The sequence below is a fragment of the Antedon bifida genome, chromosome 1, assembly GCF_963402885.1.
Source record: "Antedon bifida chromosome 1, ecAntBifi1.1, whole genome shotgun sequence".
NCBI classification, from domain to species: Eukaryota; Metazoa; Echinodermata; class Crinoidea; order Comatulida; family Antedonidae; genus Antedon; species Antedon bifida.
Window position 1 is genome coordinate 20309976 of NC_136226.1, and position 26199 is coordinate 20336174.

The 26199-nt window shown below is 33.7% G+C and overlaps 1 protein-coding gene across 2 annotated transcripts in view; it reads left to right on the top strand.

The window, feature by feature from the left end:
* Positions 1-26199, top strand: part of LOC144844414 (protein TANC2-like) — a 120528-nt gene that overhangs the window by 18936 nt on the left and 75393 nt on the right. For both annotated transcript variants that reach the window (XM_078701314.1, XM_078701322.1), the window contains exons 3-4: positions 17591-17707; positions 25131-25505. In XM_078701314.1, coding sequence (XP_078557440.1) covers positions 17591-17707; positions 25131-25505 — 492 coding nt within the window. The remainder of the gene's footprint in view (positions 1-17590; positions 17708-25130; positions 25506-26199) is intronic.

Below are 26199 nucleotides of genomic sequence, written 5' to 3' on the forward strand. Positions count from 1 at the left end.
TGCCTATTTTGAATCTATTATAGCTCCTCAGGATCAACCGTTACCCCCAATTTTTTTAATTTAATATGTAAGCAGATATGTTGTAGATATGAATTCATGCAGAATCTTTACCCCTCGGATGTTATGACGTCATCGTATGGCCACACGAATGTAAAATATTGGATTTTTGACTGTTTCGTTATTGCTCATTACATTAAATAGAGCGCATCTCGCTTATACGTATTCCATTTCCTCATATATTTTAATACTGTCTAGGTCAATCAGCTATCTTTCGCATGAGTTAAAAATATTTTAATTTTTATGACGTCATCATGTCTAAAAATGTAAATAACGTGGGTCACCTATTTTCATCTTTACAGTAAATTTCAATCTGTTATAACTCGTCAGAATAAAAAGTGATAATCATGATTAAAACGTTTTCTGGAAGCTATTGGATTGTAGATACAAATTCATGTGAATATTTTGCCAAACAGATGTTGTGACGTCATCATATGGCCAGTTGAATTCAAAAAGTCATATTTTCATCTCTTGCGTAAAAGTTCATTGCATTTAAACGAGAGCGCATCTCACTTTTACGTGCTCAAAATTCTTCAAATTTGTATTAATGTAATTATTTAGATAATTATCTTCAAAAATTGTTATCTTTATATGTCAATTTGATGACGTCATCTTGTTAATAATTGGATTTAAAAGATGGGTCTCGAAATTTCGTCTATGCTGCACTGTATATAACATACAATGTATTCTGTAAATACTGTAATATGCTGTATGCTACAAAATAGGTACAATTCAGCACTGTAAACATATTTAATTCATGTCATAAGATGGTATAATAATTGTCGGCGTTCATATATTTTAAACGTATGTGCATGTTGCGTTTGCGCGGATAACCCGAACTCGTCAAAGTGACGAGTTCAAATCTAGTTTTTCTGTATTATTCTTGGATCCTTCCTTCCTTTTTGTGAGTCGCGTTTCTCTAAAATGTGTAAACATAACATTTCATAACTTTGACAACATATGGGCATTTACGTGAAGTTGTGCACCTCCTATTTTTGAATGACGTCATAGTTGAGCAACGTGACTTACGCGCAATTTTATGAATTTCAATGATTGATTATAGATTAAAAACCAAAAGTCATTTAGTATTGACACTTTGACAAAATTTAAGTCATATCAGGGGCAAACTTTCTACGGATTAAAAATGGCATGTTTCACAAGAAGTTACGCGCGCACGCGCATTTAAAATTTCAAAATGCGCAAAATTAATTTCTAATCAACTTTTTATGCGTTTCTTGTCATTTTGAGCATGTCAAAAATTCCCACGGGCGCGCAATTTTTTACGCACGCGGTGCGCACGTAGCGTTAAAAACATATTTTTTTCTCTTGAATTATATTTTTCAAGTCTTTCCTAGTAATTTTGAAAACAATTTAGACCTTTTCCAGTTTAAATAACGCCATACGAACACGTTGAATTAGACAATTCGTGCGCGTTTTTTATGAAAAAGCTTAAAAAATCGTCAAAATTATGTCTTTTTTTAAACAGTCATAGTTTCTAAAGTAAACCGTGAACCGTTTATTTTTATTACAAAATCTAGAAGTTGATGAGTTGTAGATATCGGATCATGCATCGATAAGGCTAAAAAAACATTGTGACGTCATCGTATGGCCACACGAATGTAAAATATAGGATTTTTGTCTCTTTCGTTATTGCTCATCACATTCAATGGAGCGCATCACGCTTATCTGTATTCCTTTTTCTCCTAAATTTATATATTGTGTAGGTCAATCAACTTTCTTTAGCATGAGATAAAAATATTTTAATTTTTATGACGTCATCATGCCTAAAAATTTTAATTACGTGAGTCATTAATTTCATCTTTACAGTAAATTTTAATCTGTAATAGCTCGTAAGAATAAAATGTGATAATCACGATTAAAACGTTTTCTGGAAGCTATTGGATTGTAGATACGAATTCATGTAAACAATCGGATGTTGTGACGTCATCATATGGCCAGTTGAATAAAAAAAGTTGTATTTTCATATTTTGCGTAATAGTTCATCACATTTAAAAGGGTGCGCATCTATATTTTACGTATTCAAATTTCTTCTACACGTTAATATGTTGTTCCTGAGATAATTTCCTCCAGAAATTGCTATTTAAGTGTTTCATTTTGATACCGTCGCCATGTTAAAAATTGGAATAAATGGCGGGTCCCGTAATTTCACCTATTCTACACTGTATGTAATATGTATACAGATTATACTCTTTGCATGTATATACTATATGACACAAATTGACAGAATTCAGCACTAACAGCATATCATATTCTTCAGTTCTTGTCATAATGCCATAATCTTTATCTGTGTGCAATATTCCAACGTATGACGTGCACGTGGCGTTTGTCGTTGTGCGGATAACTAACTCGTCAAAGTGACGAGTTTCATGTCTAGTTTTCTGTATTATTCTTATTTCTTTCCCGTTTTTTTGTGGCTCACGTATCTCTAAAATGTGTAAACATAATATTTCATAACTTTGACAACATGTGGGCATTTACGTGAAGTTGTGCACCTCCTATTTTGAATGACGCCAGAGTTGCGCAACGTGACTTACGCGCGATTTTATGATTTTTAATGATTGATCATAGCTTAAAAACCAAGCGTAATTTTTTATTGACCCTTTATGAAAATGTAAGTCATATCAAGGGCAAATTTTTAGTTAACTAAAAATGGCGTGTTTTACAAGAAGTTACGCGCACACGCGCATTTAAAATTTTAAAATGCGCAAAATTAATTTCTAATCAACTTTTTACGCCATTCATGACATTTTGCGCATGTCAAAATTTCCCGCGCGCGCGAACAATTTTACGCGTGCAGTGCGCATGCAGCATGAAAATCAGGTTTTTTTCTATTAAATTGTGATTTTCCAGCCTTTCCTAGTCAATTTTAAAAAGATTGACATCATTTCAAATTAAAATGACGTCATACGTACACGTTGATTTAGACCATTTGCATGCGTTTTAGTTGCAAAAGTTACAAAATATTGTCAAAATTATGCCTATTTTGAATCTATTATAGCTTCTCAGGATCAACCGTTACCCCCGAGTTTTTTAACTTAATATGTAAGCAGATATGTTGTAGATATGAATTCATGCAGAATATAAATATATAAAATATTTTAATTTTTTTGACGTCATCATGTCTAAAAATGTAAATAACGTGGGTCACTTATTTTCATCTTTACAGTAACTTTCAATCTGTTATAGCTCATCAGAATAAAAAGCGGTAATCATGATTAAAACGTTTTCTGGAAGCTATTGGATTGTAGATACGATTTCATGTAAACATTTTGCCAATCGGATGTTGTGACGTCATCATATGGCCAGTTGAATAAAAAAAGTCGTATTTTCATATTTTGCGTAATAGTTCATCACATTTAAAAGGGCGCGCATCTATATTTTACGTATTCAAATTCCTTCTACACGGTAATATGTGGTTGCTGAGATAATGTCCTTCCGAAATTGCTATCTTAGTGTTTCATTTTGATACCGTCGCCATGTTAAAAATAAGAATAAACGGGAGGTCCCGTAATTTCACCTATTCTACACTGTATGTAACATGTATACAGATTATACCGTTTGCACTGTATATACTATATGACACAAAATTGACAGAATTCAGCACTAACAGCATATGATATTCTTCAGTTCAGGTCATAATGCCATAATCTTTTTCCGTGTGCAAAATTCCAACGTATGACGTGCACGTGGCGTTTGTCGTGCGGATAACTAACTCGTCAAAGTGACGAGTTCAAATCTAGTTTCTCTTCTTTCTTTCTGTATGAATTTTGTGTAACGCTTTTCTCTGAAACTTGCAAACATAACATTTTGTGAACTATGTTAACATTTTGACATTTATGTAACGTCGTCAAGCGAAGCTTTTCATGATGTTTACAATTGCGCAACGTGACGTACGCGCGATTTAACGATTTTCTCGTATTTAACATAGGTCAAAAACCAAATAACATTTTAAATTGAAACTTTGCACAAGTTTAATTTATATCATGCGCTAACTTTCTGTTGAACAAAAATTGCGTGTTTTACACAAAGTTACGCGCGCACGCGCATTTAAAATTTCAAAATGCGCAAAATTATTTTCTAATCAACTTTCTACGCGTTTCATGTCGTTTTAAGCATGTCAAAAATTCCCACGCGTGCGCAAATTTTTACGTGTGCACGTAGCATTGAAAACATATATATTTTTCGTGTGATTTATGTTTTTCCAGCCTCTTCTAGTAATTTTACCAACTTTTAAACAATTTGGACTTAAGGTTATGTCATACGAGCACGTCGAATTGGTCAATTTGCGCGCGTTTTTGATGAAAAAGTTCAGAAATTCGTCAAAATTATGCCTTTTTTTAAACAGTCGTAGTTTCTAAACTGCACGGTCAACTTTTTGTGGATGAAATATTCTGGAAGTTGATGAGTTGTAGATATAGGATCATGTATCAATATGGCTAACCGGACATTGTGACGTCATCGTATGGCCATGCGAATATAAAATTTAGGATTTTTGTATCTTTCGTCATAGCTCATCACATTTAATAGAGCGCATCTCCACTTATCCGTTTTCCATTTTCACCCCGATTTTGATATTGTCTAGGTCAATCAACTATCTTTCGCATGAGTTAAAAATATTTTAATTTTGTTGACGTCATCATGCCTAAAAATTTAAATTACGTGTGGCATTAATTTCATCTGTACAGTAAATTTTAATCTGTTATAGCTCGTAAGAATAAAATGTGATAATCACGATTAAAACGTTTTCTGGAAGCTATTGGATTGTAGATACGAAATCATGTGAAAATTTTGCCAATCTGATGATGTGACGTCATCATATGGCCACTTAACTAAAAAAAAGTTGTATTTTCATTTTTAGCGTAATAGTTCATTACATTTAAAAGAACGCGCATCAATATTTCACGTATTCAAATTTCTTCTGCACGTTAATATGTTGTTGCTGAGATAATATCCTTCCGAAATTGCTATCTTTGTATTTCATTTTGATGCCGCCGCCATGTTAAAATTTGGAATAAATGGCGGCTCCCGTAATTACACCTAATCTACACTGTATTTAATATGTAAACAGATTTTACTGTTTATACCGACTGTAATGGAATAGCCCAAATCGTTTTATTTCCTACCTATTTCTATAATGTAGCAGGCCAAATAAGACGTTATTTTTACAGGATAGAGGAAGGCAAACAATATTTTTCTCGTATCAGAGCCGTTCATCGTTGTTAGGAGATATGTGATTTCTATTACATTTTCTGGTTTTGTTTGTCAGTTGCTTGTCCGGCCTGTAGGACATAATGCCAACGTGAACGCTTCCTTTTGGCCTCAACCTATCCCCTTAATGTTAAAAGGTACGTCGTTAAACGTCCATGTTTCACCACTTGCGCAGCGGATAACCAAACTCGTCAAAGTGACGAGTTTCATGTTTAGTTATTCTTCTTTCTGTACACTTTTTGTGTAACAATTATCTCAAAAAGTTGAATAGCAATGATCACAACAATTTTACAATGTCTTTCAATTACTTTAACTTAACCATAATAAGCTTTTCAGTGTGATCACTCAACCGTGACGTCATTAATACGCGATTTTGTGAAATCACACTATCAATCATCTCCATAACTCTTTATCACATATCAATGAAATTCACTACACATAAACTTCAGGTCAAGGGTAAAAATATTAGCAAATAAAAACTTACGCGTTTCAAGGTCATGCACGTGCAATTGCGCGTTAAACATTTAAAAAGCTCCAAATTAAGTTTTAATCAATTTAGAGCATGAATTAGGTCATTTGCGTGTTTCAAAAAATTACTGCGCAAAAACACGTTTTTGCGCGCGCGATACTTAAAAAGCGTAAAAAATACGAATTTTTTGTACAAATCACATTTTACCCACTATCCTTAGTACATTCACCATATTTGAGTCCGTTCCGACCTAAAATAACGCTATACGAGCAGGTTAAAAATGACAAAATGCGTACATTAATTGCATCAAAGTGCTGAAAATGGTGAAAAATAGGTCTTTTTTAAAATGAAAATAACTTTTCAGAATGCAAGATGACCCCTAATTTTTTTAACTTATTCGGGAAGCCATTGAGTTGTAGATATGAATTCATGTACATATTTGACGTACAAAATTTTGTGACCTCATCAAATGGCCACTTGAATTTAAAAATTAGGATTTTTTAACTTTTTGTGTAATTTATCACATTCAACAGAGCGCATCTCGGTTATTTGTGCTTGAATTTCTCAAAAATTTCAGTATGTGCTTGTTTAATTATTTATCTTTCTCATGAGTTGTCGGCCTTTTCATTTTGATGACGTCATCACGTAAAAATTTGAATAACGTAGGTCGTGTAATTTCACCTACACCATACATTTGAATATCTTACAGCTCTTCAGAATTAAAGGTGACCTTGAAGATCATAACTTATTAAAAAAGCTGATGAAATGTAGATATGAATTCATATAAAAAGTAAGCCTATCGGATGTTGTGATGTTATCATATGGCCAGTTGAAGTTAAAAAGTAGTTTTTAAATTTCTTTAGTCAAAGTTATACAAATTTGAAAGAGCGCGCATTGCGCTTCTACGTGCCAAATTTTCTTCCAATTCTTATATTTATTTGCTCAATTCATTATATTTCGAAAGGTGTCAACTTCAAGTTTATTTTGATAATTCCATCATACCAAAAAACTAGACATGAAACTCGTCACTTTGACGAGTTTGGTTATCCGCTGCGCAAGTGGTGAAACATGGACGTTTAACGACGTACCTTCTAACATTAAGGGGATAGGTTGAGGCCAAAAGGAAGCGTTCACGTTGGCATTATGACCTACAGGCCGGACAAGCAACTGACAAACAAAACCAGAAAATGTAATAGAAATCACATATCTCCTAACAACGATGAACGGCTCTGATACGAGAAAAATATTGTTTGCCTCCCTCTATCCTGTAAAAATAACGTCTTATTTGGCCTGCTACATTATAGAAATAGGTAGGAAATAAACGATTTGGGCTATTCCATTACAGTCGGTATAAACAGTAAAATCTGTTTACATATTACATACAGTGTAGATTAGGTGAAATTACGGGAGCCGTCATTTATGAAATACAAAGATAGCAATTTCGGAAGGATATTATCTCAGCAACAACATATTAACGTGCAGAAGAAATTTGAATACGTGAAATATTGATGCGCGCTCTTTTAAATGTAATGAACTATTACGCTAAAAATGAAAATACGACTTTTTTTAGTTAAGTGGCCATATGATGACGTCACATCATCAGATTGGCAAAATTTTCACATGATTTCGTATCTACAATCCAATAGCTTCCAGAAAACGTTTTAATCGTGATTATCACATTTTATTCTTATGAGCTATAACAGATTAAAATTTACTGTACAGATAAAATTAATGCCACACGTAATTTAAATTTTTAGGCATGATGACGTCAACAAAATTAAAATATTTTTAACTCATGCGAAAGATAGTTGATTGACCTAGACAATATCAAAATCGGGGTGAAAATGGAAAACGGATAAGTGGAGATGCGCTCTATTAAATGTGATGAGCTATGACAAAAGATACAAAAATCCTAAGTTTTATATTCGCGTGGCCATACAATGACGTCACAATGTCCGGTTAGCCATATTGATACATGATCCTATATCTACAACTCATCAACTTCCAGAATATGTCATCCACAAAAAGTTGACCGTGCAGTTTAGAAACTACGACTGTTTAAAAAAGGCATAATTTTGACGAATTTCTGAACTTTTTCATCAAAAACGCGCGCAAATTGACCAATTCGACGTGCTCGTATGACGTAACCTTAAGTCCAAATTGTTTAAAAGTTGGTAAAATTACTAGAAGAGGCTGAAAAAACATAAATCACGGGAAAAATATATGTTTTCAATTCTACGTGCGCACCGCACACGTAAAAATTTGCGCACGCATGGGAATTTTTGACATGCTTAAAATGACATGAAACGCGTAGAAAGTTGATTAGAAAATAATTTTGAAATTTTAAATGCGCGTGCGCGCGTACCTTTGTGTAAAACACGCAATTTTTGTTCAACAGAAAGTTAGCGCATGATATAAATTAAACTTGTGCAAAGTTTCAATTTAAAATGTTATTTAGTTTTTGACCTATGTTAAATACGAGAAAATCGTTAAATCGCGCGTACGTCACGTTGCGCAATTGTAAACGTCATGAAAAGCTTCGCAGCACATCTTCATGTGCATGACGATATGTTGAGAAAGTTACAAAATGTTATGTTTGCAAGTTTTAGAGAAAAGCGTTCCACAAAAATCATACAGAAAGAAAGAAGCCAAATAAAAAGTTGATGATTTCGTACAATCACATCAGGTTATCCTGCAACTTCGTTGTGGATAACCAATTAGAACATGATGTGTGTCCCGTAATTTCACCTATGCTACACTGTATATAGATATATATAGATATACAGTATATACTGTACATATTGTATATGGCATATAATAATAGGCACAAGTCAGCACTATAAGCGTATAATAGGATGGCATACATTACATCAACATTTTCCGATCGTATGTTAACATACGTGCATGTTTAAAAAAAATTAATTTCGGTAAAATGATAAAAATGATCACCTATAATTCGTCAAAGTGACGAATTAAATTCTAGTTGGTTATCCGCAACGAAGTTGCAGGATAACCTCTTGTGATTGTACGAAATCATCTTTTTATTTGGCTTCTTTCTTTCTGTATGATTTTTGTGGAACGCTTTTCTCTAAAACTTGCAAACATAACATTTTGTAACTTTCTCAACATATCGTCATGCACATGAAGATGTGCTGCGAAGCTTTTCATGACGTTTACAAAAACACGTTTTTGCGCGCGCGTTACTTAAAAATCGTAAAAAAATAAAATTTGATGTATAAATCTAGTTTAGTCTATTCCGAGTTAAAATAACGCTATACGAGCACGTTAAAAATGACAAAATGCGCACATTACTTTCACAAAAGTTCTGAAAATTGTGAAAAATGGGTCTTTTTTAAAATGAAAATAACTCTTCAGAATGCAAGATGACCCCTAATTTTTTTAACTTATTCGGGAAGCCATTGAGTTGTAGATATGAATTCATGTACACATTTGACGTACAAAATGTTGTGACGTCATCAAATGGCCACTTAAATTAAAAAATTAGGTTTTTTCCTCTTTCGTCATAGATTATTACATTCAACAGAGCGCATCTAGGTTATTTTGTGGTCGATTTTTGCTCAAATTTTAGTATATGATTGCTCAATTAATTATCTCTCTCATGAGTTGTCAAGATTTTCATTTTGATGACGTCATCATGTGTAAAAACTTGAATAACGTAGGTCGTGTAATTTCACCGTCACTATATATTTGAATATTTGACAGCTCTTCAGAAGTAAAGGTGACCTTGAAGATTATTACTTATTATGAAAGCTGATGAAATGTAGATATGAATTCATATAAAAATTAAGCCTATCGGATGTTGTGATGTTATCATATTATGGCCAGTTGAAGTTAAAAAGTAGTTTTTAAATTTCTTTAGTCAAAGTTATACAAATTTCAAAGAGCGGGCATTGCGCTTCTACGTGTCAAATTCTCTTCCAATCCTTATATTTATTTGCTCAATTCATTATCTTTCGAAATTGTCATCTTCGAGTTTATTTTGATAATTCCATCATACCAAAAATTTAGAACATGATGTGGGTCCCGTAATTTCACCTATGCTACACTGTATATAGATATACAGTATATACTGTACATATTGTATATGACGTACATGCACGTTTAAAAAATGTTAATTTCATTAAAATGATAAAAATGATCACCTATAATTCGTCAAAGTGACGAATTAAATTCTAGTTTTTAAGGTTAAATTTTGAAGGTTCAGGGTCAAAGATCAATGTCCACAAAAAAAAAAAAGAAATAAAAAAAAAAAAAAAAAACCCTCAGCGGGACTTGAACCAGCGATCTCAACTGTGAGAGGCTGGATACATAACCATTACACCAAACTCTCATCCACAACTTTGTAGTGTGCAGTTAGCCTTTTTACACTTAGAACTAATTAAAAAAATGTAAAAAAAATATTTCCCGGAGACATTTTATGTAGGGGAATTTTACAGTAGGCGGAGGTTTGTACTCTCGGAGTACCCTCTAGTTTATTATATATTTATTGTATACAAGCTTCACAATAGTGATTATCATCAAGGGCAGAGCACAATGTGATGTTATATATACTGACTTCTCAAAAGCTTTCGATTTGGTGCCACACAATCTTCTTATTTTTAAACTTTAACTACTTGGTTTTAATCCTCATCTTTTGTCCTGGTTCAGAAGCTATTTGGATGGTAGACGTCAACGTGTAGTTATCGATAGCGAGGCATCTGAGTGGCTTCCAGTTCATTCGGGTGTTCCTCAGGGGTCAATCCTCGGTCCCCTCCGTTTTAATCTGTATGTGAACGATATTCCATCGCTGTTTTGCTATTCAGATTGTCTTATGTTTGCTGACGATCTAAAAATTATTAAAACTATCAACAGTTATGAAGATGCTGAAATGCTTCAGGGAGACCTTACTAAATTTAGTTCCTGGTCCACTTTGTGGGGCATGATGTTAAACTCTTCCAAGTGCAATATTTTGTCCTTTACTTTAAATAAAAATAAAATTGTTTATGTCTATTCCGTCGACGACAAACCTATTAATAAGGTGCATTAACATCGTGATCTCGGTATTATTTTAGATAGTTCCCTTACTTTTTCTTTTCATGTCGATCATCTTCTTAATAAATGCAATAAGCTGCTTGCGCTACATCAGCCACAATCACAATCAGAACTAGAATTTAATTCGTCATTTTGACGAATTATAGGTGATCATTTTTATAATTTTATTGACATTAATATTTTTTAAACATGCACGTATGTTAACATACAATCAGAAAATGTTGATGTATGCCATTCTATTATACGCTTATACTATAGTGCTGTGCCTATTATATGCCATACATTATGTACAGTATATACTGTATATCTATATTCAGTGTAGCATTGGTGAAATTACGGACACGTATCATGTTCTAATTTTTCGGCACTGATGACATTATCAAAATAAACTTGTGGATAACAATATCGAAAGATAATGAATTGAGCAATAAAATATAACAATTGGAAGAAAATTTGGCACGTAGAAGGGCGGTGCGCGCTCTTTAAAAATTGTATAACTTTGACGAAAGAGATGAAAAAACTACTTTTTAACTTCAACTGGCCATATGATAACGTCACAACATCCGATAGGCTTAATTTTTATAATAATTCATATCTATATTTCACCAGCTCTCATAATATGTTATAAACATCAAGGTCAACTTTAATTCAGAAGAGCTGTAAGGTATTCAAATATACCTTGTAGGTGAAATTACGTAACCACCGTTATTTAAATTTTAAGACGTGATAACATCATCCAAATAAAAATATTGTAAACTCATACGTAACATAATTGGTTGAGGTAGAATATATATTAAAAATTTAAAGAAAATCGATCATAGATAAGCGAGTTGCGCTCTGTTGAATATGGTGGTCTATGACAAAAGGGGAAAAAACCCTATTTTAAAAATTCATGTGGCCAAATGATGATGTCATACCATTTTGTACGTCTAATGTGTATATACATTTATATCTACAACTCATTGGCTTCCATAATAAGTTAAAAAAATTGGGGGTCACCTTCCATTCTGAAGAGTTATATTCATTTTAAAAAGGCCTTATTTTTTACCATTTTTAGCACTTTTGTACAATTAATGTGCGCATTTTGTCATTTTTAACGTGCTCGTATAGCACTATTTTAAGTCGAAATGGACTCAAATTTGGTGAATGTACTAAGGAAGATGAGTAGAATGCAATTTGTACAAAAAAAATGTATTTTTTATGCTTTCTATGTACGCACGCGGAAAAACATGTTTTTGCGCAGTAATTTTTTAAAACACGCAAATGGCCAAATTCATGCTCTAAATTGATCAAAACATAATTTTGAGCTTTTTAAATTTTTAACGCGCGATTTCACGCGTGCATTTTTATTTGCTAATATTTTTACCCTTGACCTGAAGTTTACGTGTAGTGAATTTCATTAATATGTGATAATGAATTATGGAGATATGATTCATAATGTGATTTCACAAAATGGCGTATAAACGACGTCACGGATGAGTGATCACGCTGAAAAGCTTATTAGGACTAAGTTAAAATATTTCAAAGACATTGTGAAATTCTTGTGATCATTGCCATTTAACTTTTTGAGATAATTGACACACAAAAAGTGTACAGAAAGAAGAAGAATATTTTAATGCAAGTACAATAACAATAGGTGATCATTTTATTCTAAATGATCACCTAATAACCTTTTTAAATGTAACAATCTTTATAATTGTGATGATAAAAAAATATATCCCATATCTCCCCCTTCACTACATAGATAGATATTTTTCTTTTTAAATGTCTTCATTCTATTTTTGACTGCAACTTTATCTCCAATTTCGGTATTCGTGTTCTTGCCCATAATTTTAGAAACAACAATATCCTTTGTGTTCCCTTTTGTAGAGTCAATGTTCTCAAAAATGGTTACATCAGTAGATTAAGTTTATATTATAATAGTTTAGTCCAGGCTAATCCCCATATTGACATTTTTAATTCCAATCTTTATCTGTTTCGTCGTAATTTAAGTGTTTCTGAGTTGTTGTAATTTGTATTGTATCTGTTAAACCAAGCTGTAAGTGGCAGATTTGTTTCTGCTGTTGTTTCTGGTTTTAAAAATAAAAATAAAAAATAAAAATTACAAATAATGATGAATTTTAACTTAGTATGGAGGCTATGCATCAGATGTTCAGCCATAATGCCGTCATTTCCCGGAGCAGATCCCTTATTAAGAGAATTGATGTGCCTTTGTACATCCAATACAGCTAAAATTATCATTAGCCTATCAGCCTCTTCTATGAAGTGTTAGGAGCAAACTTAGACTCGTAGAAGTCTGTTAATGATTGAATAGATATATCATTTGGATTAGAATTCCTTTTACCCTTAGCATTATTAATTGCGTTCTGGGATTTTTATTAATCTATTCAAAGTTTTGTACTTTTTGTTAGCAACATTATTAACGGACGATCTACAAATGATTCTAAAGTGTTTTTTGGCAAGTTTATAACATTAAAATATCTGGCCGGACCTAGGCCTCCCACAGTCTTTCCATATACCAAACCAAAAACGTTGTCTGTCCCTGGCAATTGTGCAGTTGCTATTCCACCATTTTACTGTCTTTCTTGACCTTTATTGCTCCATAATAATGGAAATACTGTACAGTACACACCATTTAACATTTAATATTATCACAAATTTCACCTCAAATCAGACAAGTTTTGTACATCAAATTAGCGTACATCTTTTGTACTAGGCCTAATCTTAAAAGATTTTCTATTACTTTAAGCTTACTGTGTTTAGTATTACCATTATTTATTTGCCGATTTGAAAATTACATTTAAACTTGATTAAACTACCGCCAACCAACCGCCGCTTGAACCTTTAAATAAGTAAATTAGGATAATACAAATCTGTAGATATCCATAATTAATGTATTAATAGTATTCTAAGGTCCTGCTTGGTTACTGTACTAGTCGAGGCAAAGTCATTAATGGTGTGGCCAAACTTTCGAACAAAAAGTAAAATTAACACGAATTTGATAGCAACATAAAAACTTTTAATGGCAGACAGTAACCAAGCAGGACCTTAGACAGTTTGAGAAACTTAACAAGAAGGTCGCAAAAGCAGACGCGGATATCAATTTCGGATATCAATTTCCTAAAGAACGTTCGGCATTTTTCCCAGATTTATTAATAGTATTGTTTCACATATATGCCAGCAGTAAATTAATATGACTCATGAGAAATTGTTGTTGATTTATTGCTATTTGTATTGTTGAAGTATGCAGAACAACCCTCTGTGATCTGTAAAACAAAAAACAACATTCAATTAATAATAATCATTATTTAATTATATTTGTATATTTATTCTTATGGTTAGAGCATTGGACTTGCAATCAAGAGGTTGTCGGTTCAAGCCCGGGCTCGGTCACTGCAGTGTTGAGTCCTTGAGCAAGATTCTTTATCCACATTGTTCCTCCCCACCCAGGTGATAGAAATGGGTACCGGTATGTAAAAAGTACTGGGAAGGTAAATCAGACTCGTTTGTGTGGCGTACCCACAAATATACACACTTAGTGGAGTCTGGCCCAAACGCTAAAGAAATGGAGATGGGCACCACGGCCTTAGGTTTCGACTTTACCTTACCTTACTATCTTAGGCCTAGGCATATAAATAACGCTCGCCCGACAATGAACACGCGCCAATAATGCATGCACTACCCCACTATATAGGCTAAAGCCTGGCTCTTCTAACTGTAAGGCCTAGACTATATTGATTTATAAATAAAACCAAAGAGGCTTTGTATATCTTCCCTATATATGTTGTTCTTATTAATTTAGGAACAGGCACGTGTTTAAGCAGCCATTAAAAAAAAAAAAATAACCCCAACAAGATTTTTTTATTAACTACTATTGAAAAATCAAATATTCAGAAACTATAAAACCAACCTTCTCAAAAAGTTACATTGTTTTATTACAGCCTCAACAAAATTTTAAAATTCAAATAGCCTAAAATTGTTTTAAAAAAAAATCGGTGTCATTCACCCTTGTTTCACACAATTATAATGGCTTTGTCGATTAAAAAACAATATGACATGGTTTGTAGATGCATTGTCAAAGGTTTTCACGAATTATTTATTAGTAAATAAAACCAAAAGTTCCAATTGGCCAGTTTGCAAAAAGATGTATTGTCCCTTTGACTAATTAAATTAATATTGTGCATTTTGAAATTTCAACACATAATATTATTATTAATAATGATAATAATAAATGGTACTTGATATAGCGCATTATGCTGAAAGCCTCAATGCGCTTTACAAAGACAGAAAATTTAGAAAAATTACAAATTAAAAAGGTGGGTTTTGAGGAAAGATTTGAAGACACTCAATGTTTGTATTAATTAATGTAGTGACAAGTTTCTCTTTCGGAAGTAATTCCCAGGGTGCTAATATTAGTTGAATACATAAATCACTGTGTCTATTCATTCGTTCCTGTAAAAGACATGTATTAGTACAGTACATTTGAAATCGCCAGTATGATGAAATTACTGTGTATTCGAGAACCATGTAATGTAAAATGTCATAAAAGACCACATTGGGTTGTAGTTATAATACATGTAATACATTGTTGTAATTGGTCAATTTTGAACTTTGACGCTTTATATCTCGAAAACGCTTCCTATTCGATTACCTTTCAGATTCGTAATCTACGGAAAATTCTGTTCTAGAAAAGTTGGATGGCAATTTGTCCCCCGTCTGGTGGTGAGAGTGCCACTAGACTATTAGGGCTACTGTCTCGGGAAAGGATAAAGTTGCTGTCGTCATTGCTGTTTTAACATTGTATACACATGGGAACGATGTCCAACAACTATCCGTGTGACTTTTCACATGATTAAATCCATTTTTTACGCCTAATTTTGTGTCCCCAGGGTAAATTTTTTTAAATTTTTTTATTTTAAATATCTAGGAGCAATGTTGTTGATGACCTTAAATATAATTTACAGGATAGGACCTGGCAGCAATATTGATTATTGAATCTTGGCCATATATCTACATAATCGGCCCATCAAACTTGTTGTGACTTTTCACATGAATATATTCTCTGGGCGCCTGGTCTACATGGAGAGTCCTCCATCAAGTATCAAGTATAATCTTTATTTGTTCCCACAAGGAGAAAATTACATTGCTTGTCAAAATTACAATATTTATAACAACACGAAACAATAAGAACATATTATTCCTTGGTGCTCATCTGGATGAATTCCGCTGATGTCTCCTGATACCTGTGAGCAGAAAGGAGAAAAGATATCGGTTTGTGCCAGCAGCCGCGGATCGCAATCTTCCACTGCGAGCACTCCTGAGACTGCCTAAATCGGAATTCAAAGGATGACTTTCATCCCTCAACACAATCCCAAAAAGCCTGTCCAGGTTCTCGCAATAAACTGAATCCACCGACTGCTGACACAAACCAGACATCCTCTCAACCCTTCTTAACACACGATCAATTCTACCCTTATCTCCATCTGTAGCATTTCCATCCCACCCTGCAATACAATATTTCCAAACCCCAACAATAATAGACTGATAGAATATAATCAAAATATTATTATTTACAGTGTACACTGAACTTGTTTAGTTGTCTTAAACGGTACATTCTAGTATTGACTTTCTTCATAATGAGATCTAAATGGTTACTCCAATTTATTGTTAAATACAACCCACAGATATTTATGTTTCCACCCTCTGAATTTGTCTACCCATTATGTTAAAGATGTATTGTCCCTTGAAACACAAAAAAATGAAGGTCAAAATATTCTAAATTTAAATTGGCCATATCAAAGTAATATTAAAGTTATTCACTTTAATTAAGTCGAAAATTCGAGCCAAAAGCAACAAGTTTACGTAATTAACAGGTAAATTAGTTTGATTACATTTCGTCTGGAAAATCGTCGCGAGCGAAAGTAAACAAAGATTTCAAACCACGAGTACGCATTATGCATATGCTAATTAGGATTGCTTACAACTCGTCACGATTGAGAAGGTATTTTCACACAGATCGTGAGGAAGTTTTATGATTATGCATACAGAGTAGCCAAACAAGCGCGTTTCATTATGGGGTATGTTTTGATCGAAAACTTTGACTGGAAGTCAGAGTTATTTTTTTAACAAAAAAACGTCTGTATTTCAGTTAAATGATTTTTTTTTCGACAAATTTTTGGTGATAGTTAATAACTATTATGATACTTCAAATTGACCCACCTTTTTTCGAAATCTGTTATTTTTAATTTTTTTGGAATTAGTCAAAGGGACAATACATCTTTAACTAGATCACATTTATTCGTTTTCTTTCTAAAATCTATAATCATTTCCTTTGTTTTTTCAACATTCAATTCTAAAAAGTTATCATTACTATATTTTACAAAATTATTAATCTCATTTAGATATGATGGCAAAGTATCAAACCAGTAAAACTGTTAAAGGCAATCTAGTTCAAAGGTCAAATCACATAAACACGCAGTGCAAAGGTCTGCACACTGTACATTGCTAACCATAAGTTGGGTAGCCTAGGCCTATGTTTCGTAACTTATTGGTAATAAGAATAAAAAGTATTTAATCAGAGCGTAACATTTACTATGCTGATCTAAAGTACAGTATTAATTATAAATAGAACCTATATTAGTTGGTTCATAATATTAATATTCAAATGGATATATTAATTATAACTTTCCTTATACCGAGTACCACTGGTATACAGTTACTTTTTAAAATTTGTTTTAAATTTACTGTAGTTATAATCATGCTTTAAAATTTCATTCCCACCAGCTTTAGGTAATGAAAAAATGGAAGTTCAAACACCAAATGCTATCCTAGAAATTGCTTCTGGATCTGATATCGATGACTACTCAAGTTGTTCAGATATTGATGATATGAAAGAGGATAGTGAGTATTTTATTTTGATTCTCCCAAACCGACCGGGCTTGAAATTGCTTAAAAATTAAAAAGTTTGGTTTTCTCATAACTCATAATTTTTTTTAATTGAAGTATGTTTGAGGTGTAATTGTAAGCGGTCTAGTCCAATCTAGATAAGGCAATATTGTGTGTATTTGTACGGTATTATGGTTGGGGTAGTGAACGGATGTGTTTATTATTTGAGACTTTATTTTATAATTATTAATAAACTTGAAATTTGTATGACCACTTTGAACCATGAACATTTTGAACTATGTTAACACATGGATATGACCCCAATCAATCAAATCATACAATTTATTTTTTAACAAATTTAGTACAAAAAAAATTATACAATTAAAACAATTTCTATAAATCTATAAAATGCAACAACTTGTTTTGTTAATTTAAATCTGTCTTCTCAACCAGCATGTCTGATTAATTTTACCTGGATTGTAATATTCTTAAAGAATTGTTTTATTTAAAGTCGCGTTCCTTACCTTCTTTAGATCTAATTTAAGGTCACAAACTACATTTAATGTAAAAATAAATACTAATGGTCCTATTAATCTAGTAGCTAGATTGACTTTCGTATGCACTTTAAGGTCCAGAGAATTTGACTTCAGAAATTGGTTTAGGGTGGTCAAACAATCATTTTTGGCTTGGTTACACATTTTGAAAATGTGGCGAAAGGTTATAAAAGACCAAAAACAACTAGATTTGAACTCGTCAAATATGGACAAGTTAGGTTAAATCCGCCGCACAAACGCCACGTGCACGTTATACATTAGAATATTGCGCACAGAAAACGATTATGCCATTGTGACCTAAAGAAAATAAAATGTTAGTGTGCCCTTTATTTGTGTCAGGTCTAAGTATGTATACAGTATACACTATACTGTAGGCCTATACGTACTACATACAGTGCAGAATAGGTGAAAATAACGGAACCCGCCTTTTATATCAATTTTTAACATGATGACGTCATCAAAATGAAACACGTAGATAGCAATTTTGGAAGGGAATTATCTGAGCAACAACATATTAACGTGTTGAAGAAATTTGGATATGTAGAATATGGATGCGCGCTCTTTTAAATGTCATGAACTACCATATATTTCGGTGTATAAGTCGCACCTGTGTATAAGACGCACCCCCTAACTGAGAGTAAAATATCGGTATTTTTTATATCGTCGATGTATAAGACGCACTTTATATTTCATCAAAACAATGTTTTTTTAAATTGTAATCAATATTATTTCAATAATATATTTTGTTATATCTACAACGGAGTCCTTTATTTAGGGTTTTTCTTACCTAGGCTCAGCCGCGCCCAGCCTCAACAAGTTCTTTCTAACTTGTTATTCATGAGTTTCGACCCGCAACATCGAGTGCATGACCGTGTTTGTAACACGCACGTGTGTGGACTGGCCTCGCTCGATCATTACGAGAGGGCGCACGTTTTCACGGACAATCGTATTCGATTAGTATCTATGTATCCGACAAGTGTATACGCTAGGTCCATGCTATAATCAACTGGAGAATATACTAGTCGAATACCGTAGACCATGTGGCCTGCCGTCAAGAAGGGCTTGCGCTGGGAGTACGGCGGTCGGAATTCGTGCGTATAAAAACACTATTCCAATCGTAAACGTTTACAAATGAAATTTTATTGGAGCGCCTAAAAACAGCTCCATAATGAACAAACCTTTTCATCATATTTAGTATAACATCACGCTAAAATGCCTTGAAAACTAGGCAGAAGCAGGTTGCCGTTAGGTTAGTACACTGTAGCTAGTCTAGGCCTAGCCAACGAGATGACGATATGTACAATCTGTGTGGTGAGGCATTTATGTTCGGATATAAGACGCACCCTTAATTTAGAGGTCAAATTTGCGTGTCAAAAGTGCGACTTATACACCGAAATATACGGTCTGACACAAAATATGAAAATACGACTTTTATAATTCAACTGGCCTTATGATGTCACAACATTTGATGTCACAACATTTGATGCGCAACATTTTTACATGAATTCGTATCTACGAATTCAACAGCTTTCAGAAAATGTTTTAATCATGAATATCACTTTTTATTTTGAGGAGCTATATCATATTGAAATTTACTGTAATGATGAAAATAAGTGACCCAAGTGTTTCACGCTTTTGTTCATGATGACGTCATTACAAATTTTTAAAATGGTAAATCATGTTAAAGATAATTGATTGACCTAGACAACATTAAAATATGGGGCAAAATGGAATACGGAGATGCGCTCTATTAAATGTGATGAGCTATGACGAAAGAGACAAAAATCCTCTATTTTATATTCGAGTGGCCATACGATGACGTCACAATGTCCGGTTAGCCATACTGATGCATGATTCAATATCTACAACTCATCTAATTCCAGAATATGTAATTAATAACAATAAACTATGACTATTTAAAAAAAGGCATAATTTTTTCATCAAAAACGTGCGCGAATTGTCCAATTCGAAGTGCTCGTATGACATGATTTTAAGTCGAAATTGTTTAGAAAATTGGTAAAATTACTATAAAAGTCTGGAAAAACATAATTCACGTGAAATTATGAGATTTGTACATGCTTAAAATGAATGAAACGCGTAGAAAGTTGATTAGAGATTTTTCGCATTTTGAAATTTAAAACGAAAACCACTGGTCACGTTTATTCGAGAGAGGCTTTTATTCAAAGCTGGTGTTTATTCGAAAAAAATGGCCTAATTTTAATAATGATATATAGTTTGTTTCTCACTGATAAAAGGTACTTTACATGATTTGTTTTCCTCTTTATGCTTTTGTGTCTGTATTTTAGAATAAAAGTGACACTGTCACAGGCTCTATTAACAAATCCTCTCCGGGTGCCAGTGTAATGATATAAAACAATGACACATCATTATCCTGAGACACAATTGCACTCCGTCCCATTGTTCATATGGATCTTCATTCTATCATCTATCAATTTGTCAACAATCAACACTGCCTTTTGCATATTTTTGAATGCCAATACATAGTTTCATTACATTACCATTGTGTACTACTACTACTAGTGTATTATGATTTTATCATGATTTATAACATGACTTTAAAATATACTGATGCTTTTATCAGTACCTAAAACATATCAAATTTTTTAGTGGTATTTATAATAAATCTCCATGTGGCCGTATTCACCAATCAAACTTAAGTGAGATATTTCCCTTAAATCCTAAGAATTTCCCTTAAATCAAGAAAATATTAAGGGTTTCACTTAAGTGGGATTCACAAAGGGTTTAAGGTTAAGGGAAACCTTTAACTTGGTCTATTTTCCCCTTAACTTTTAAGGGACCTCAGAGGTCCCTTAAAAGTTCCCTTAACTATTCAGTACCATGGTTGTGCTGACGATTCTGTATGTGCGAGTACTATGCCTACTTGTAGATGGCCCCAGTCTAGGCTAGGTAGAGATGCTAGGTCCCTTAAAAGTTCCCTTAACTATTCAGTACCATGGTTGTGCTGACGATTCTGTATGTGCGAGTACTATGCCTACTTGTAGATGGCCCCAGTCTAGGCTAGGTAGAGATGCTAGGCCCCCTGTTGGTCTGCCCACTAACCGGCCTAGGATTCATGTTTGGTTTGAGTAGCATCTAGGCCTAGGCCTAGACCTTTTTTGCTGATCCCCACCATACAAATTAGTCTATGCCTATATATTCATTTATTTGTTTTGTTTTGACTGCCATTATTTTCGTGGAAGATGGCTTCCCATTTCGTTGTAATAGAAATTAGCCCCATTCTAGTAGGCTAGGTAGAGATGCTAGGCCCCCTGTTGGTCTGCCCAGTAACCAGCCTAGGATGCATAGGCCTACACAGAATGTTGGTTTGTTAGTAACATCTAGGCTAGACCTATTTTTCTTGATCCTCATACAAATTAGTCTAGGTTTAATATTCATTTACTTGTTTTTGTTTTGACTGCCATTTTCTTTTTATTGATCATCGTCCATACACTTTTCTCTTCATCCTCCCCGTCCCCCCAACCCCTTACTCTTTTTTTAAATATGCAAATTAGTTTTAGAGAGGAAAGTGATTGGACCATATGGGACAACTCATGAATATTTATGATTATTTTTACCCTTAAGTTTTACCCTTAAATTAAGTGTTTTCCTTAGGTAAGTGAATCCCTTAACTCATTTGTGAATACCCCTTAAGTGTTTCCCTTTGTTAAGGGAATTCTTAAATTTTAAGGGTAAGTATTTCCCTTAGCCTAAGTGAGATTGGTGAATACGGCCACTAGAAATATATATTGTTTTATTATCTACACTGGTAACAGACGTGTCTGTATTATGATGCAACAGTGCAGTGTCATACGGAATGATGACAATGGATTGGTCTATATATATTGGTTTATATCTTGAATGTACCTAGATAAAAGGAGGTTTAATCCAGTTATTCTTATTATATTAATTGTGTTAAAATTAAATTATACAAAAAATAATGAAAAGTAGCACATCTGACTTTATTTGTAACTTGTACATCCATGGTGACTCAGTAGAGACCTGGAATGATGCAGCATCATCATGTTTCGGTTTTAACCTGGAGACTTGCGCAACAATTCTAAGCTTATGCAGATATTGTTGTATATCATTTTCTGTTGTTCTGCAGGTTTGTTTAAGTTAGATTTAACAGTCTTATCATAGGAGGCAGGCTTGGGTTTTGGTAAAACAACAACTGGTTTATGTATCAATAGAGAGTTATCCTCAACATTCATATTCATGTTATTTGCACTCATATTCTTTGTTACTTTATGAATAGGTCTAGGCCTAGATGGTGTCTTTTCTACAACATTTGTCACTTTAATCTGTGGTGTGCCTTTCAGTGGCACATCTTCCCTCCAGTAAGTGCACCTTCTCCAGGGTTTAAGCTGGCAACATAAAATGGTTAGCAATTTGGCTAATTGGATATGAAAAGGATTAGCCAAATTTTAATTTGAATAGCCAAACCAAAATTAACAAAAAAAAAGACTTGTGCAATATTTTAGGTTGTTAAAAAAATTCAACATTTATTAACACGTTATCATTGCATCTTAGATGTACTTGCATTAATAATAACGTTTCTCGAGTCAATCAGTTACCTGTACACATAAAAGTATTTACAGTTTTAAAACAAAACTTACATCATTCATTACTATACATGTCTCAAAGCATGGCATGCCTTTTTGGAGCTCCATATTCCAAATGCCTCTTCAAAGTCAAAAGTGCGCCTGTCACCCCCCATTGATTGAATCAACAGTTGTCATCGTAAGTGAAAGGAAAAATTCATACAAAGACACCATGAGGGGATAGAGTTCTTTCATAGATTGGTCATCTATTAAAGAAATCTACATTAGATCCTCATTCTTTTGCTAATTACCAGCCTGTCACTAATATTGCTTTTGTATCTAAAGTTATCGACAAGGTAGTTTGTTCAATTTTGGTTAAATTTTTTAATCTAAATAATTTATTCGATCCTTACCAGTCATCCTATAGAAAGGCACACAGTACGGAATCTGCTGAACTGAAAGTAAATAACGATATTTTGCAGGCCCTCGACAAGGGACACTGTACAGTGTCTGTATACCTGGACTTGTCCACGGCCTTTGATACTATTGACCTTTGTATCCTCATAGATCGACTTTCAGACTTAGGTCTTTCTGGTACAGTGTTGGCATGGTTCAACTCTAATACATAACATCGAGAAAAGAGTCTGTTAGAGTGGAATCAGCTATCTCCGATCCTGTTTCTTTAGATTTTGGTGTCCCCCCAAGGTTCCACCCTGGGGCCCATTTTGTTCTTAATTTGCGCCCTCGGTGATATTATTCACAAACATGCAATCAAGTATCACATTTACGTTGATGATACTCAACTGTATATATGTTTCATGAATAAGGTAAATTATCCCTGACATGATGTCCCCGATAGTCAAATCCCTCTGGAATAGCAGTCTTTGGTACTTCATCAAGAAAAGCCATGTACTTAACAGTTCAACTAACTCATTTTATTCTGTATTTTAAGCATGACTGAATAAACAACTCTGATATTGCAACCAAGCGAGTCTTAATACAAGCATTAACCTCGCACATTATATTACATTATCCACAGGCCGCTTCTCGGAATCCGCCTAAAAGTAGTGGGGGCCTGGTGTCCACACAGGTTTAGTCACAATAAATACTAACGGATACCTTGCATACATCCACACAGGATGCATTACTACCCAGTACGGCGGAACAACTTGTCCCCATACAGGGGCGGATTTAGGGGGCCCCGGCCCCCCCCTTTTGTAATATATATTATGCACCCATACGATTTTACAGGAAAAGGGGGTACAAATCAACATTGAAAATCGTTAAAATCTTCAATTTTCTTTTTAAAGTTGAACCGAGTTGTTCAACTTCAACGTTACAATCGGTAAACTGACTGATTAATCAAATAGTTCATAAATTACGTCAGCATTGTTTGTGAAAAAATACGTTCGCGCTGACAATTCTTGATTTTTTACAACGCGACGATGCTTTTTGTACTCTTTTAAAGTCTGATATTTCAAAATAACAAGTGTAAGTAAAACTAAATTTTAATATAAAAACAATTTAATTTAATGCTTGTCTTTAGTGTATAAGACTAGATTAAGATATCAGCGAAAACATGTCGTAGGCCGGCTGGGTTGAAGCGGCCTTGGCTTTGAAAAACTTCACATCCATGTGTCCCAGCAACGTCAAAAGAACCAAGAAACCATTAACGATCGCGTAAAAAATGTGTACAAATTCGCAACGGGAAAACAGGCTTTAGGCGCCAAAAAAACCAGTTCCGTATATTAAATATTCAGATAATGACAAGAATCGACTGGCCAAAACGCCTCAGATGCTATCTCCGGGCGTCTAGAAAAAAATTTTTAGACCACCCTAGACGATTATTTTCCCCATATCGGCCCCCTCTTTATCAAAATCCTAGATCTGCCCCTGCCATAAATAATCTGAGTTCACAAGGCCTGGTGCCCACAAAGGACAACTTATTTGATCACAGTTACGATCTAATCTCCTGCTTCTTTCACTGCCTTTGTCGTTCTCCTCCTGCCTAGTCAAAGCTCTCTGTGTGTCTTTCCTCGACCAACGTTCTCCTGTTTGTTAAAAAAAAAAACCAAATTACAAAAATTAAAATAACAGTACTCTCTCAGCATGCCACCGTCAGAGAGTGTCTTACAATTTACGTTTTGATACTAGAAAAGTTATGTTTGTCAGCTGTTAATAAGAAGGATAAGAGGACAGAATATGCTGAATTTAAATATGTATACGTAAATGTATCTAGAAGGTGCTAAACTACTAAAATGATATTTTTGTTTAAATCAAATGGTTCTGTTTTACTCCATATACAATTTTTTTTCTCAACAGATAAAAATATGCCTCCACCTCCTCCATCAGAGGCTGCCATTGCTTTGATGTCAAGACTTGGTGATTTGTTTGGAAAGACAGCATTTAGCTCATCTGATGAGCTACACTATTCTAGAAGTGAAATAAGTTTTAAAAAGAGTGCTTCCAAATCAATTTCCAACACTTTGCTACCAAAGTCAGTGCATTTATTCCAAGAAGATGATACTTTGATGAATAACAAATCACTAAACACTACTCAGAATACGTTGACATCATTGAATGATACAAGTGTATTGACTGCTGAAACATCATCTGAAATTTTAGAATGCACAGAAAGCTCTATGAACCATTTTGCAAGTCAATATGTTCCTATGGATTTAAAAGCAAATGCTCAAGGTATATATATAATATAAAATAATAATTAAAACCACATTCCCTACATTGTTTAGATGTAATTTTAGGTTACAAACTACATTTAAAGACCCCTTCCCTGCAATTTTGGACGTTTTTTGGAAAATAATACATATATATCACTTTAAAAACATTAAACCATGTCATTCCTTGTCTTAAATGTACGTTTTATGGTAAATTATGATAAAAAGTGAGAAAAAATGCACTACCTAAGTAGCTCGCGGCGATCGACCTCTCGTGGACGGTCTTAGGCCTAGCCTAGCTAGGCTTAGTTTTGTAGGCCTAGCTGGTAAACATCGGTAACGTACAAACATCATACGCTAGCTATATACCTAAATTGACGTTGTATAGTTGCTGCCTTAATTGTCTTTCTATTTTTGCCAGACTCCGTTGATACAAATTGGGGAAAACCCGGTATTTTCGCTGAAAAGTTAGGAGTCTTCCATTTGTTTTGGCCTCACGATCGATCGAAAAGTGGGCGAATTACAGGTGAAAAACAAAAATATCAATCCGCGCGCAATGCATTTTGGGATTTATAGCGGGCCGCTATAATTATTAGAATCGACTTATTTTTCACATTTTTAACCGTTTAAAGACGAAAAAACTTATCGCAATAGGACCATATAGTATTATTTTTACATTAAATATAGTTTGTGATCTTAAATTAGATCTAAAAAAC